Source organism: Hyperolius riggenbachi, chromosome 3, assembly GCF_040937935.1.
Source record: "Hyperolius riggenbachi isolate aHypRig1 chromosome 3, aHypRig1.pri, whole genome shotgun sequence".
NCBI lineage: Eukaryota > Metazoa > Chordata > Amphibia > Anura > Hyperoliidae > Hyperolius > Hyperolius riggenbachi.
The window spans coordinates 201,399,742-201,414,292 of NC_090648.1; the positions used below are offsets into that span (position 1 = coordinate 201,399,742).

The 14,551-nt window shown below is 40.2% G+C and overlaps 1 protein-coding gene across 21 annotated transcripts in view; it reads left to right on the forward strand.

The window, feature by feature from the left end:
- Nucleotides 1-14,551, forward strand: part of TJP1 (tight junction protein 1) — a 622,292-nt gene that overhangs the window by 578,308 nt on the left and 29,433 nt on the right. For 18 of the 21 annotated variants that reach the window (XM_068275550.1, XM_068275551.1, XM_068275554.1 and 15 more), the window contains 6 exons: nucleotides 886-986; nucleotides 1,482-1,829; nucleotides 5,214-5,462; nucleotides 5,992-6,861; nucleotides 8,748-8,842; nucleotides 11,751-11,975. In XM_068275550.1, the coding sequence (XP_068131651.1) occupies nucleotides 886-986; nucleotides 1,482-1,829; nucleotides 5,214-5,462; nucleotides 5,992-6,861; nucleotides 8,748-8,842; nucleotides 11,751-11,975 (1,888 nt within the window). The remainder of the gene's footprint in view (nucleotides 1-885; nucleotides 987-1,481; nucleotides 1,830-5,213; nucleotides 5,463-5,991; nucleotides 6,862-8,747; nucleotides 8,843-11,750; nucleotides 11,976-14,551) is intronic. The other 3 variants (XM_068275555.1, XM_068275570.1, XM_068275569.1) reach the window with 1 other exon arrangement.

A 14,551-nucleotide genomic window follows, 5' to 3' on the forward strand; every position in this document is an offset into this window, starting at 1 on the left:
ATCACGGATGGATAGTTCTTCAAAAGTTCCACCTCTGAGTTTAGCCAATCTTTGCTTCAATAGATAGGCTGCTGGTCACTAAAGAGGCATTACAGCAGCTAGGATTGCAGTTAGATCGGTTCCTTTTCGTTCCCCAATCTCCGGTACCCACCCCACCCCCCTCCTGTTGTGGATCATGTCTGTTGGGTGCCCATATTCTTTATGGAGCCGGGACCCTCAAGACGGGTATTTCAAATCACTGGAAAAAAGTGACAACTCTGCTTTGCGTAAATCTGTGTTCACTTCAAAAGTCTGCACTTTGCATGGATAACAAATTAGCATTAACTAGGGTTTCAAGAAATGTTCAATTCTAAGCTAAAATCATATAAAAATATGCTTGCTTACTGCCTGTACAGTGTACTCAAGGCTGAATAAAATAAAAAAACAGATACCTACCTAAGAAGAGGGAAGCCTTTGGGTCCTCCAGAAGCTTCTCATGTCCTCCTCGCCCCTACTGCTGGTGCTCAGGGCTGTTTTTAAATAACAACCACACTTTTCTTCGTGCTCAAGGGCGGGTTACTGTTCCTGTGCAAGTACGTTTACACATGCGCGGTAGCAGGGAGCCGCTCATGTATGAGTGGCTACGGCTCACTTTTGTCAGATATGTTCCAGGGGTCCGTGCATGGCAAATGTGGTCTCCAGAAGGACCTGGGGAGCCCCTGGAGGAATTGGTGGCTTCCCTATTCTTGGGTAAGTATCGGTTTTATTTTATTCTATTTTCCTTCTGGAACACTTTAAAGGTAGGAGCAAGCACATTTTGATATCCGAATTTAGCTTAGAATATTAAAAATGTATTTAAAAAAAAAAAATAAAACCATGCATAGTTTAATTCTGTTTATTTTACAGCAACCATTAATCTCAATTCTATGAATGACGGCTGGTATGGAGGACTGAAGGAAGGTGTACAGCAGCAACAGAACCAGCTGGTTTGGGTTTCAGAAGGCAAAGTAAGACTTCTTTTAGTTTTCAGTATATCGATGCATGAGTTTGTGGCAATGTTTTCAGCATACTCACTAAAATGCAGTGCCTGGAATTCACTTGACAGAAGCTGCAAACGTATGAATCTGCTCAGCTGGCCTTTGATTTAGATGTGACGCACAGTACAACTGACACTATTAAATGCTTTTATGTTTAACATTGTCTTGCTGAAGGTGTTCAAGTATTTGAAAAGAACATTTTCACATTTGTATAGTTAGTTTATTATACTCTTGTAAGCATCATGCCCTGCAAAAGCCAGACATACGTAAACATTTTTTTCTAGCCATAAATTATAATGAGCTTAGTGTGTAGTTACAGTGTGTGCCTTAGGGGACAAGTTGTCCAGAGATGGGTGTGGGATTTAGGATGAAATCAATAAAATAAAGTTAAGCCCTGGACTTCTCCAGCAAGAATTCCAGATGTAGAATTACTAACCTGGTCTAACTTGACTTCATTCGGTGCAGGCAGAAGGCGGCACAGATGATGATCTTGATTTGCATGACGACCGTCTATCCTACTTATCAGCTCCAGGTAGTGAGTACTCAATGTATAGCACTGATAGCAGGCACACTTCAGACTATGAAGATACTGACACAGAAGGCGGGGCTTACACTGACCAGGACCTGGATGAGACACTCAATGACGAGGCTGGGACTCCACCGGAGTCTGCCATTACTCGTTCCTCTGAACCTGTCCGTGATGACAATTCAGGAATCCATCAGGAGAACCAAGCCTACCCATCTTATCCTCAGCAACCGCAGCCAATCATCAGAACAGATTCTCCAGGATATAAAAATGTTCCATCTCAACAGGTAGGTCCTGTTTAATGTTCTCTGCATGCTTCTGTGAAAAAGTCCACCTTACATGGTATTATAATATATTTTAAAATTAAACTATGCACTTGAGCTTGGAAATGCATTGTATATTTTCTGTATGACTTGGTGACTATATGCAGCCATCAGTAAGCTACTGAGAGCGAATTATCATGTTAATATCAGATCTCTGGAACATGTTTGGAATGGGTGTGATTGAGCCATTGATGGGCTCTTATTGAGCATTTCTACTCCATGCAGTCTTTTTGGTACAACACAGATGCCATTGAAATCGATGAAAGGCTAAAGCATGTGCTGTGCAGGATGGTGTGTGCTGCAATGGAGCAAGTGAGATAGGACCAATTTAAACTATGGCCCCAATCTATACTGTATGCAGTGCTGCAGCACGAGTCCTACGGTTTTAAAAAAACAAACAAAAAAAACTACAGTGCCTAGTCTGCTACAGTATCTCTTCTCATTCCTCCATGCAGATGGGCAGGCTTATTTTGATTGAGTTTAAGGGTCTTCTGAGTATGCATTTTGCATAAGCGCATTCTAATTTTAACGGCACTGTAGATCTTGTTTTTATTTCCTACAAATATGTGCATTATTCGCACATAAGTATCAGTGGTACGCAGAGTAAAGGCAAGAAAGCGGTAATATTGGCTAAAACAATCCGTTTTGAGACGCTGCTTTTTTCCGCATGCAAATTCAAATGGGGAAACAAAGCCTATTGAAGGCAATAGTCTTACATCTGATTTGCATGTGCAGTGTTCTTCCCAGAAATTTCACTGATGTGAGGAATAAAATCAGATGGCGCGCAACAAAAGAAAGGGGTAATGCGTGCAAATCCGCTAGAGAAATATGGATGCCATCTTGCATCACTGCAAGTTGCAGTTTGTGTCTTGGAAACTGGCCCTAAGGGTAGACCCAAAGGTTTTAGTGGATAGATTTACACAACCATCCTCTATTTAAACACCCTTTACATAGTTTTTTTTATGTTTGGGCTTCCCAAGACTAATCATGCTTTTTGTGTTCTGTAATGCTTTGGGCATACCTATTGACCTTTTTGTTTACTGTGGTTTCTTTGTTTTTTTATTAGCAAGAATTGTAAGATATAACCTTATAAAAAATGATGCAGATAGTTCTTAGGACTTGACAGCATCATGTAAAATTGAAAAGGTATTGCTTGTTCTCCCACTTTTGTTCTTCTGTGGTTTGCGATTGTATCATAGCTACCTTTATAAAACACAAAACTGGAACACAATTTATAATTCAGCAGTGTTTGAGAAAAAAGGGGTACTGGATATCGGAATTATATGTTTAAAATGAATTTTACAGATTAGGGTGTTTTATCTTCATATTCCATTAGATATTGTGTGGAAGTTCCGGTCTCGGATTTTCTGGACAGTGGAAGGCTAATTTCACAGTGGGATGTTACATTGTGATGCGACACGAACATTGCAACACACCAAAAAAACTCATAATGCACATTAATGCGTTAATGTTGCATACAGTAGGTATAGTGAAGAATACAGGCAATAAAAAGTATGCCTCCCTGTATCTATTAACGTGTTTTAAGGTAGTGCACTGTAGTAGTGTGTTACCATAACAGAACATTTACAACGTAACGCTAACGTTGCACTGTGAACGTTGCATAGGCCTAACATTGCAGTGCCGTAAACAGCGTAATAATGTGGGATCATAATGTCCTACTGTGAACCTAGCCAAAGTGTTCTCATTGCAGTATCAGATACCTGCTGAAAATGATTGGCTCATGTGGCCAACACAGACTTCTTCCGTCAAACACTGACAAACAAGGCCCAGGTGTTGACTGGTATCAGTTTTGATTTTAATTTCTTACAACTCAACAAAGAAATCCATCAGTCATGGATTTCTTTGTTGAGTTGTAAGGTTGTATTTAATTCCATGACCATGATCATGAGTTGGTTGCTCTATTCTTTAGTCTTGATTGATTTTAATTTCTTAGACATCCCAGCTATTTATGGTTTCTTGTACACATGTTTGCTAAAGAAACCACTCCTCTTGCCATGGTTGAAATGCTCTGATTTAGACAGTTTGCTACAAGCTAATGTTATTTTTTTTGATCCCCTGCATTTTTGGGTTGGGTTCCCTATGACAGCAGGACACAACGCAACGGATCAGGGCGGTGGGGGGCCACATGTTATGCTCACTCCACATCGGGTACAGTGAAGCAGACAATCAATAAAAAATGTGCATCACCTTTAGGCAGGGGTCACACTTGTCTTTCAGTTTCTACACTTTTCAGAAAACTGAAAGACAAGTGTGACCTCTACCTTACAACAGCTAATGTAAATTATAGAGAAAACTGACAAATTGCGCAAGATGTCAGTTTTTTTTCTGCGCGCGAATTCTGCATTCAAGTGTGACCTAGCTCATTGACTAACATGAGTTCTCAGTTGAAAACAGTTTTTCTGTGCAGAAAACGCGCACGAAAGCCGACAAGTGTGACCCCTGCCTTACTGTTAATGCTCCTGTTTAGGGGTTATGCGTTAGGATACCCCAACCCATCTTACCGCAATGCTCCTGCCACACTGTGCACGCTACATAGATTGCGCAGTGTAGTAATCCCAAGTTGCAAAGCATCCGTTACACCACACCACATCTGTGTGAACATGGCCTAAAAAAAGTGAAGAGTAATGAAAGCCCATATGCGCTAAGGTCTGATATGTATGAGCTGGCTGTTTTGCTTATGGTAATAAGAGGTTCTTACTATAATTGCTGTGGATGTCACCATTCTTTAATACATTTTATGCACACAGGCTGCTTAGAGACTCAGAGATGAGTCTTCCTGCCCTTTTTTTTTTTTACTTACTTACTCGGGGCTTCCTCCAACCCCATAAGCATGGCTGTGTCCCTTGCCATCCTCCTGCGACCTCCCATTCAGCCGCAATCTTCCCCGGTAAGCGGCTCAGTGAAGGCAAGAAGACTCCTCTCTGAGTCTCTTTAAACATAATAACTTTACAATGTTTTTTCTTCATGTTACATACAGTATAATGTTTAGTTGTGTTTGGAAGAAATCTTATTACTCCTAGGCAGTCCAGGCTGTTAAACAGTAGTTTATTTTGCGCTAAAGTCCAGTAAAATTAGTAATCTGCATTTTTTAAACGTTTATCATTTTAGTAGTAATTTAATGCTGTACGCTTACATTTTTTTTTTAAACAATTGTAATTTGGGGAATAGCTGAATGTTCCCTTCTTGTTGTTGTAGTTTGTTTACTTGGCTGAGGATTTTAGGATCAAGTAGTTTTAATCATGAAGCAGTTTCTGGAAGATTGCTGTAAATTTTGGTTTGTTTTTTGTCTGCTGTTAAAGTGAAAACATTATTTTACACACTCCACAGAAAGCAGATGCCTTACCTGCTGCCCCTTACCTTTCTCTGCCGTCTGAAACAAACACTACAACTTCAACCGCTGCTGTAAATCCTAATGTAACTCTAAATAATGTCAGATTGGAGGATTCCAACCCTGCCCCATACAGCTCTTACCAAGCACAAGCTGGCCCCATGCGATCGCCAAACACTGAGGCAGCTCACATAATGCTAAGAGACCAAGAGCCTTCATCTTTACCTGTGCACATAGATCCAGCAAAGGTACCTGTGCTACGTTGTTGCACCAGTCTGTTCTACTTCCAATCATACTTGCATCTGAGAGTCTTCTTTCTTTAACACCTTCTTCTTTAACCTGGCCTTACTGCAGGTGCCTGATAAGTGATACCGTGTTGATCAGGTATCTGCAGTAACAAAGGTAGTCAGTAAACTGACATTGGAAATTTGGAGCAGTTCACTATGCTGCATCTAAATCAACTGGGATATACTCCGCTTTCTCTGCATGGCTTTCCAGTACTGCATGCCTTCCTTACCAACTTCATACTTACTACAAATGTTGCCTTTCATATTGCGAAAAATCAACATTTGCTTTCATCTCTGACTAGAAAACTCTAAGCTCACAAATGTTTCCCCCGTTCCATCTACCCAGCACTGCTTCACCCTTCCCAGAGAATGAAAACACTGCATGCAAGCTGCCATCTTGTGGCTGGTGACTCCAATTGAATCTAAGATTAATTTACTGCTTTCTGGGGGTTTCTAGATTACTGATCAAGGGTTTTCGTTCATTGTGCAGGTGTATAGAAAAGAGCCATACTCTGTGGAAGAAAATCCAAGGCACAACTACTTGATGAAACAACAAGTGCTTGGCCATCAGAGACCGGAGAAGGAGAGTAGTGTGAATTTTGATACCCTACCAACCTATGCAGAAAAAACAATGAACAGAGAATATGATCAGTCTTACAGATATGAGCCATCTTCAGATTATGTGGATCAGTTTCCTCACAGTTATGACCCACGGCTACAAAGTGACGACCACGTGCCTACCTATGATGATCAGTGGGGTTATTATGATGATAAACAGCAGTATCCACCTAGGTCACAGTTTGATGGTAAGCATAGGGACTTTAATGTGAGGCAACACTCTGAAGAAAGCCTTGAACGCAGCTATTTTCCACAACAGCCTCGTTTTGAAGAGCCTCCTCCAGTTGCCTATGACAATCGACCTCGGCCAGCTAAAAACTACAAAGCATCACAGCTAAATTTTGAGGAGCCCCCTCCAGCAGAATATGATATGCATATCCGATTTAAGCCGGAGCCACAAAGCTTCCCCTCTGTACCCACGTCTAGGGCTCCTGAAACAAAACCATATTTTGATCAGCAGCCAAGGGGTTATGACCATAGTCCTTCCCAGGGATTTAATGCAAAACAAGGGCAATATGATCTTTCTCCTAGAGTAGAAACCATGCCTCCTCCAGCTCCAATTAAGTCTGACCTTCTGCCAACTAATAGTAAACCAGTACCTGCACCAGCCTCTGTGAGTGAAGATGATGATGACCCTGCCATGAAACCACAGTCTGTACTCACCAGGGTCAAAATGTTCGAGAACAAACGGACTCTTCAAGGAGAGAAGACCAAGGAATATAATGATGTAGCTGTTTTAAAGGTACCTAATATATTTACACAATATGTCTGTAACCTGCTGATGGGGTAATTGCAGTTCTTAACTGCTCTAATTTCATTGATCTCTGTACCTCCATCTTCCCTCATCAAACCTTACTGTTGCTAAGTCCTTGTTTCCTGCACTCTGTGGTCCGAGGTTATTTTGGAAGTGGATGACTGGCTCCTGATGCGTTGCTCAATCAATCTGTACACAGTTCACCCCCTAGTGGTTAGAGGGAACAGTTTGGAGTAGAGATGGTTAATGAGATGCTATTAATTTCAAGTCACTGCAGATGTATGTTAGTTTTATGCAACTTGGAAATGGACCAGTCAGATGCAGCAGCTGCTGCGTTTGACTGCACCTGTTCCAAGCTACATAAATGTACATACCATTTTAATAAACTAGGAATGATTCTCATTGACCATCTCTAGCCTTGAGCACATACCAGACCCTCCATCTGACTGGTTGACTTGAAATTCAGCATTTAGGTGTGCCGCAACAGTCAGGAAGGCTGGAGAGTGTAAGTAAATGAGGCAAATTAGTTAATGACTGTAGTTACTCTTTAATTGCATATTACTGGTTAACAAATGCAATTGGATTCCCACGTTCATAGAAACTCCCTGGTTTTGTATCCTGGCAATCAAGTTTACAATAGGGGAGAACTGCAGTAATGTGAATTACCTAGTGACTATCAGAAGCCATATTTACTAGAATTGGAAAGTGGTCAGCTGCTTTCCGCACAACCACAATGTCCTGCGTACTGCAACTGTGAAAGTGGTGAACAGAGTGTTTGAACGCTACTCCTTACTGTTTCTTATGGGGTCTGCAATGTTAATGTATACATGAAGTGAGAGGGGATATTTTCTTTTCAATAATACAAATTGCCTGGCTGTCCTGCTGTTCCTCTGCCTCCGATACATTTTGCCATACCCCCCTAAACAAGCATGAAAATCAGATGTTTGACTGCATTCACTGTATGCTTGTCTCAGGTGGGTGATTCAGACATTACTGATGCCAGAATGATCAGCTGGACAGCCAGGCAACTGATATGGTTTAAAAAGAAAACTAATATGGCAGCCTCCATATCCCTCTCACTTTAGAAGAAGCAATACAGGTGAAACTCGAAAAAAATAGTTTTATTTCAGTAATTCATCTTAAAAGGCGAAACTAATATATGAAATAGACTCATCATTACATGCAAAGCATGCAAAGCAATATATTTCAAGCCTTAATTTGTTATAATGTTGATGATTATGGCTTACAGCTTATGAAAACCCCAACATGAAAATCTCAGATCATTAGAATATTGTGAAAATGTTCAATATTCTAGGCTCTAATCGGCTAATTAACCCAAAACACCTGCAAGGGGTTCCTATTTCATATTTTAGTTTCACCTTGTAATTTGAATTACTGAATTAAATAGACTTTTGCACGATATTCCATTTTTTCTAGCTTACCCTGTATTCCACATTTTTCCTTTTTTTTTTTTTTTTTTTTTGCTTCCCCCCCACATAATGGTCCCTTTTTTACCTGCAACAAAATTTAATTGCATTTACAAAAAAAAGAAAAGTCTCCATGAGGCTGAGTAATGTTTTATATTGAGGTGTAATCCGTGTGCACTGGATGTGTAAGAGAGAACTCAGATGGCCCATTGACTACCGTCACCCAAGCTTCACATTTGCATACATTCACAGCTTTACCTTTTGAAAATCTATATAATGGGGATGAAGGTGCTTTTACATGCTCTTTTGCTCTTCTGTATTGACCAGTAATTGAAGAATAGATTATCTGGGGAACCAGGTATTTCATTTTTCTCTTTTCCAGCCTGTTGTAACTGGTTAGGAAGTCCTTCTATCCTGATTTTCTTTTTTTCTTTTTTTCTATTTTAGGCTCCAGAAGTTGCACCCAAACCTATAACTGTTCCAGTAGCTGCATCTAAAGCCGCCCCACTGCCTCATTATGATCAAGAAAAGTCAAATTACAGGTATGGCGGAAACAAAAAGGTCTCTTACATGTTTTTACTGTCCCAATTACCTAGTTATATATATATTTGCAAAAGTATCAATTTTATTGGAATTCCACGTGAAAGACCAATACAAAGTGGTGTACATGTGGGAAGTGGATAAAATAATCATACGTCATTCCAAACATATTTTTTTTACAAAACTGCAAAGTGGGGTGTGCGTAATTATTCAGCCCCCTGAGTCAATACTTTGTAGAACCACCTTTTGCTGCAATTACAGCTGCCAGTCTTTTAGGGTAGGTCTCTACCAGCTTTGCACATCTAGAGACTAAAATCCTTGCCCATTCTTCTTTGCAAAACAGCTCCAGCTCAGTCAGATTAGATGGACAGCGTTTGTGAACAGCAGTTTTCAGATCTTGCCACAGATTCTCGATTGGATTTAGATCTGGGCTTTGACTGGGCCATTCTAATACATAGATATGTTTTGTTTTAAACCATTCCATTGGTGCCCTGGCTTTATGTTTAGGGTCATTGTCCTGCTGGAAGGTGAACCTCCGCTCCAGTCTCAAGTCTTTTGCAGTCTCCAAGAGGTTTTCTTCCAAGTTTGCCCTGTATTTGGCTCCATCCATCTTCCCATCAACTCTGACCAGCTTCCCTGTCCCTGCTGAAGAGATGCACCCCCCGAGCATGATGCTGCCACCACCATATTTGACAGTGGGATGGTGTGTTCAGAGTGATGTGCAGTGTTAGTTTTCCGCCACACATAGCGTTTTGCATTTTGGCCAAAAAGTTCCATTTTGGTCTCATCTGACCAGAGCACCTTCTTCCACATGGTTGCTGTGTCCCCCACATGGCTTGTGGCAAACTGCAAACGGGACTTCTTATGCTTTCTGTTAACAATGGCTTTCTTCTTGCCACTCTTCCATAAAGGCCAACCTTGTACAGTGCATGACTAATAGTTGTCCTATGGACAGAGTCTCCCACCTGAGCTGTAGATCTCTGCAGCTCGTCCACAGTCACCATGGACCTCTTGACTGCATTTCTGATCAGCGCTCTCCTTGTTCGGCCTGTGAGTTTAGGTGGATGGCCTTGTCTTGGTAGGTTTACAGTTGTGCCATACTCCCATTTCTGAATGATCGCTTGAACAGTGCTCCGTGGGATGTTCAAGGCTTTGGAAATCTTTTTGTAGTTTAAGCCTGCTTTAAATTTCTCAATAACTTGATCCCTGACCTGTCTTGTGTGTTCTTTGGACTTCACAGTGTTGTTGCTCCCAATATTCTCTTAGACAACCTCTGAGGCCCTCACAGAGCAGCTGTATTTGTACTGACATTAGATTACACACAGGTGCACTCTTTAGTCATTAGCACTCATCAGGCAATGTCTATAGGCAACTGACTGCACTCGCATCAAAGGGGGCCGAATAATTATGCACACACCACTTTGCAGTTATTTGTAAAAAATGTTTGGAATCATGTATGATTTTCGTTTCACTTCTCACGTGTATACCACTTTGTGTTGGTCTTTCATGTGGAATGCCAATAAAATTGTTTCATGTTAGTGGCAGTAATATGACAAAATGTGGAAAACTTCAAGGGGGCCGAATACTTTTGCAACCCACTATATGTGTGTGTGTGTGTGTATGTATATATATATATATATATATATATATATATATATATATATATGTGTGTATATGTATGTGGGTTTCCTCCAGACTCTCAGGTTTCCTCCCACATCCCAAAAACATACAAATAAGTTAATTGCTTCCCCCTAAATCGGCCCTAGACTATGATACATGCACTACATAATAAATACATAGACATATGACTACGGTAGGGACTAGATTGTGAGCCCCTCTGAGGGACAGTTAGTGACAAGACTATATATACTCTGTACAGAGCTGCGTAATATGTCGGCACTATATAAATACTTTAATAAATAAAATGTAGATGTTGCGGTATATAACTACTTTTATTCTCTACTGCTAATGGTATTCTTTACCTCTGTGATTTATGACTTATAACTTTGGAGGGATCAGTCACCAGCTAACCCAAAGTGCCATCCGCAAAATGGAGTTCATGCTTGCTTGATGAGTATTCTTCTTTCCTATTTATTTTGTTAGGTTGTATAAGGGTAATCTTAGTTACAATGCTTGTCACATAGTGGTATGTTTTCTATACAAAGAATTGTATTCTGGAAGGGGTTAGAATTCCCATGTACATTTCTAACATAGCTGTACAGTATTCCCTTGCCTACCTATAGTATATAGACTTCAGGACTTTTACTGAGAAACTGAGGACTACATGAGGTATTCGCATATTACCTAACATACCTAGTATAGACTTCAGGAACCATACTGAGGACTGCATAAGGTCAGTGCAATATTGCCTCAAGTAGGTAGCGTAGGCTTCGGGGATTGTACTGAGAAACTGAAGACTACATAAGGTCTGGTGCAATATTATCTCACCTAGCTAGGATAGGCTTCAGGAATTGTACTGAGAAACTGAGGACTACATGAGGTCTGTGCAATATTACCTAACATACCTGGTATAGACTTCAGGAACCGTACTGAGCACTACATGAGGTCAGTGCAATACTGCCTCAACTAGGTAGTGAAGGCTTTAGGAATTGTACTGAGAAACTGAGCACTACAAGAGGTCAGTACTTGAACTGCGATGGACTGATTACTTTTGGGTGTTACTTTGTAATGTTTTGGTCCCAGTAACACCTCACAACATGCAGAACACCTGTACAGAGATAGATTACGGTTATCTTTTAGACCACCACCAGATCGATGGGAACAGTTACTGTGTAAACTTTTTGCTTGTGCTTCTTAAATATGTAGAAGTAATTTTTTTTACATTGTTATAAATGCAGTGTTGTTTCATGGCTGCAGCATCTCTGAATGACGATTCTTGTTTTGTTTCAGAGTACCTGAACCACAGAAACCTCAAGCGAAGCTACCAGAAGACATCGTTCGTGCTAACAGTTACGATCCTGAAGAAGACGAGGAATATTATCGGAAGCAGCTGTCTTACTTTGATCGTAGAAACTTTGAAAAGCCCACTACTGCTATTCCTGCAAACATCCTTCCTGAGCCTGCTAAGCCTGGACAGTCTCAGAGCCAAGTTAGCTTTAACAGCTACCCCTCCAAGTACGTTCTGACATGCTGCACTTGTCTCTCTATGACCTCTTCATTGCACCTACATCCTGACCCTTTGCAGTGAAAGACGTAGCACTCCATGTGTGAAAGCGCTATACTTGTGACTCTGTTCTTCTGTAATGTGTGCTGGGAAGATGGGGCTTCTCTAACATGTCGTGCTGTCACTTTAAGTTTGTAATGAAATCATACACTGCAGGTGTATGGATACTTAAAGCACAAGTTGGTCAAGGCAAATTGGCAGCTCCTCAATCTGTCTTAAAACTAAACCACCTATATCAATTTCTATCTTGCCAAATTTCCTCTCTCCTTTTTAAAATAAATACCAAATATGTAGTTAGTGTCCTTAAAAAAACAAAAAAAAAACCTATAGTAGTCTATGTACTCTCTTATACACTGCAGTGTATATTCAGTTGCCCTGCTAGACTATTAACTATAATTGATTATTATGGCTGAAGTGCGATAATGAAATGGCTGCATAAATAACTGTAAATGTGTAACAAAGGTAAACTCTGAGTTGCTGGTTGTGGTTTCTTTTACAGGCTGGCTCCTGCATTTCTTTTCTTTAACACTTAATTTAGTATAACCGGGGAGTTAATGCATATGTTGAATGAGTTATTCCCAGAGCTAACTATAACCTATTTATAGGGCACAAATGGACAGGAATACATGGACTTCAGATCATAAAACAGTTGAAGCACTTTATTACATGCATTATTTTTGCATGACCTGTACTGTCTCATAAACATCTGTTGACTATTTGTTTTGGAGTTTACTTCAAGTGGCATATTATTAAATTTCATATCTACTCTCCTGCTGGATTAAATGAGTGCAGAAGCGTGTGGTGTGCTTTCGAGTGTTTGTGTTTTACGCAGTCAGATCCAGTGTGCCCTGATTAACGATGCAAGCCATAGGGTAGCTGATGCTTACGGTTTAAATCCACTAGTGAGCAGTAATTAAACATACTTTCTTGTTACACTGTTCTGTGTAAAGAAGCGTGAAACAGTTACAGCTGGATTTTTTTTTTTTGTGCATTCTCAAATACGTTTTATCACTAATCCAAGTGGCTTCCTCACTCTAAAGGAGATGAAGAGATAACTGAACAACACTTCAGGCACATGGATATAGCCTAATACAGCTGAAATGTCAGAAATACTCTACATCACATCCCTGTTTCCTTCATACCCAGCTTCATACTCAGCAACACACTGAGGCAGAAATGTGTACAGTTGTTGAAGGATGTTTTGGTACCCACTCGTGCCAAAAGAAGTAAAATACATAAATAGTTACCTTAGGGACTTAACTTTTTTTTAAGATGTATGTTAAGAGGGTATATTCATTTTATTTTTGAAAATATGGTATGGGCGCAAAACTGAAAAAATGCACCTTTATTTCCAAATAAAATATTGGAAAATATGAGGAAAAACTCCTCATTGGTGAAGTGGTTAAACATTTACAGTGGAAGTGATCTAGAAACATTCGTGTGTGGGTGGTGTGGGGAAATTTTTATTTGAAATTCCCTCAACATGTAATAAATACTTTTGCTTTTCCCTCTCTTTAAAACTTTGTGCTGCTTCAGAAGTGGCAAAACATTGTGAAAGTCACTTGAATTATTGTTAGAAACCTCTTCTAGAATACAAAACGAAAAGTCCAGTTGTAGTGTTTTGCATTCCTTTTGGGTATACCAGAACATGAATGAGTGAGAACCTTCATAGACATAAAGCAGACATTTATTCTGTCCTTGCTGGCAAAGATTAGACAGGAAGAGATTAGTCATGGTATGGCTCATGGGTCCAATTGTAAATCAGATTCTCAAAGGAAAAAAAGCAGAGGCAATGGAACCCATAGTAAAGATCATTCACCATCTACATGTGCAAGCATGTTTCGGCATGATTTTAGCATCTGCGTCACTGGAAATGGTAGATGCAGGATATACCCACTGTGACAATTTCATCAACCATTTTGTTACAGGTGGTCTGTATCCTAATCCATAACTCTATCTGGGCTATGAATGACTCAACCTTTTTCCATCTGTGCACAGAAGTTGTCTACTATAATGGACTTCTGCAGCCTTTTTGTGAGTCTGCTTGCTGGTTGGTTGTAGTGCTCTCACAAGATGAATGGCTTGCCAGGTGGGGATGCACCGTATCAGGTGTACACTACATCCAGCAAGCAGTCACTAGATCAGTGGGGTTTTCTTCTAGGGTCCCAAACAACATTTATTTTAATACTGGATGTAATTCGTCATTGCCAATATTTTTTTTTGCAATATGTCTGACTTCTAAAATCAGCACAACATTAACTGTAAAAGTGGCATGAGATGGAATTTTACCATGTGCAACAGGGGGAGATACTTTATTCACCTGTTGCTGAATTTTTTTTTTCCCATTTTCAGGTGTTCCAAATTATTAGAATATTTGCCCATTTCTGCTAAATTGACCAAATTACTTAAATAGCCTTGTAGTTCTACCAGCAATTGGGACGCAGCATCTCAGTTGGTGAGCTAGGATCACTGCTGCACTTGGATTAATTGTCTGTCATTGGGACACAACCAGGTATGTTACAAAGTT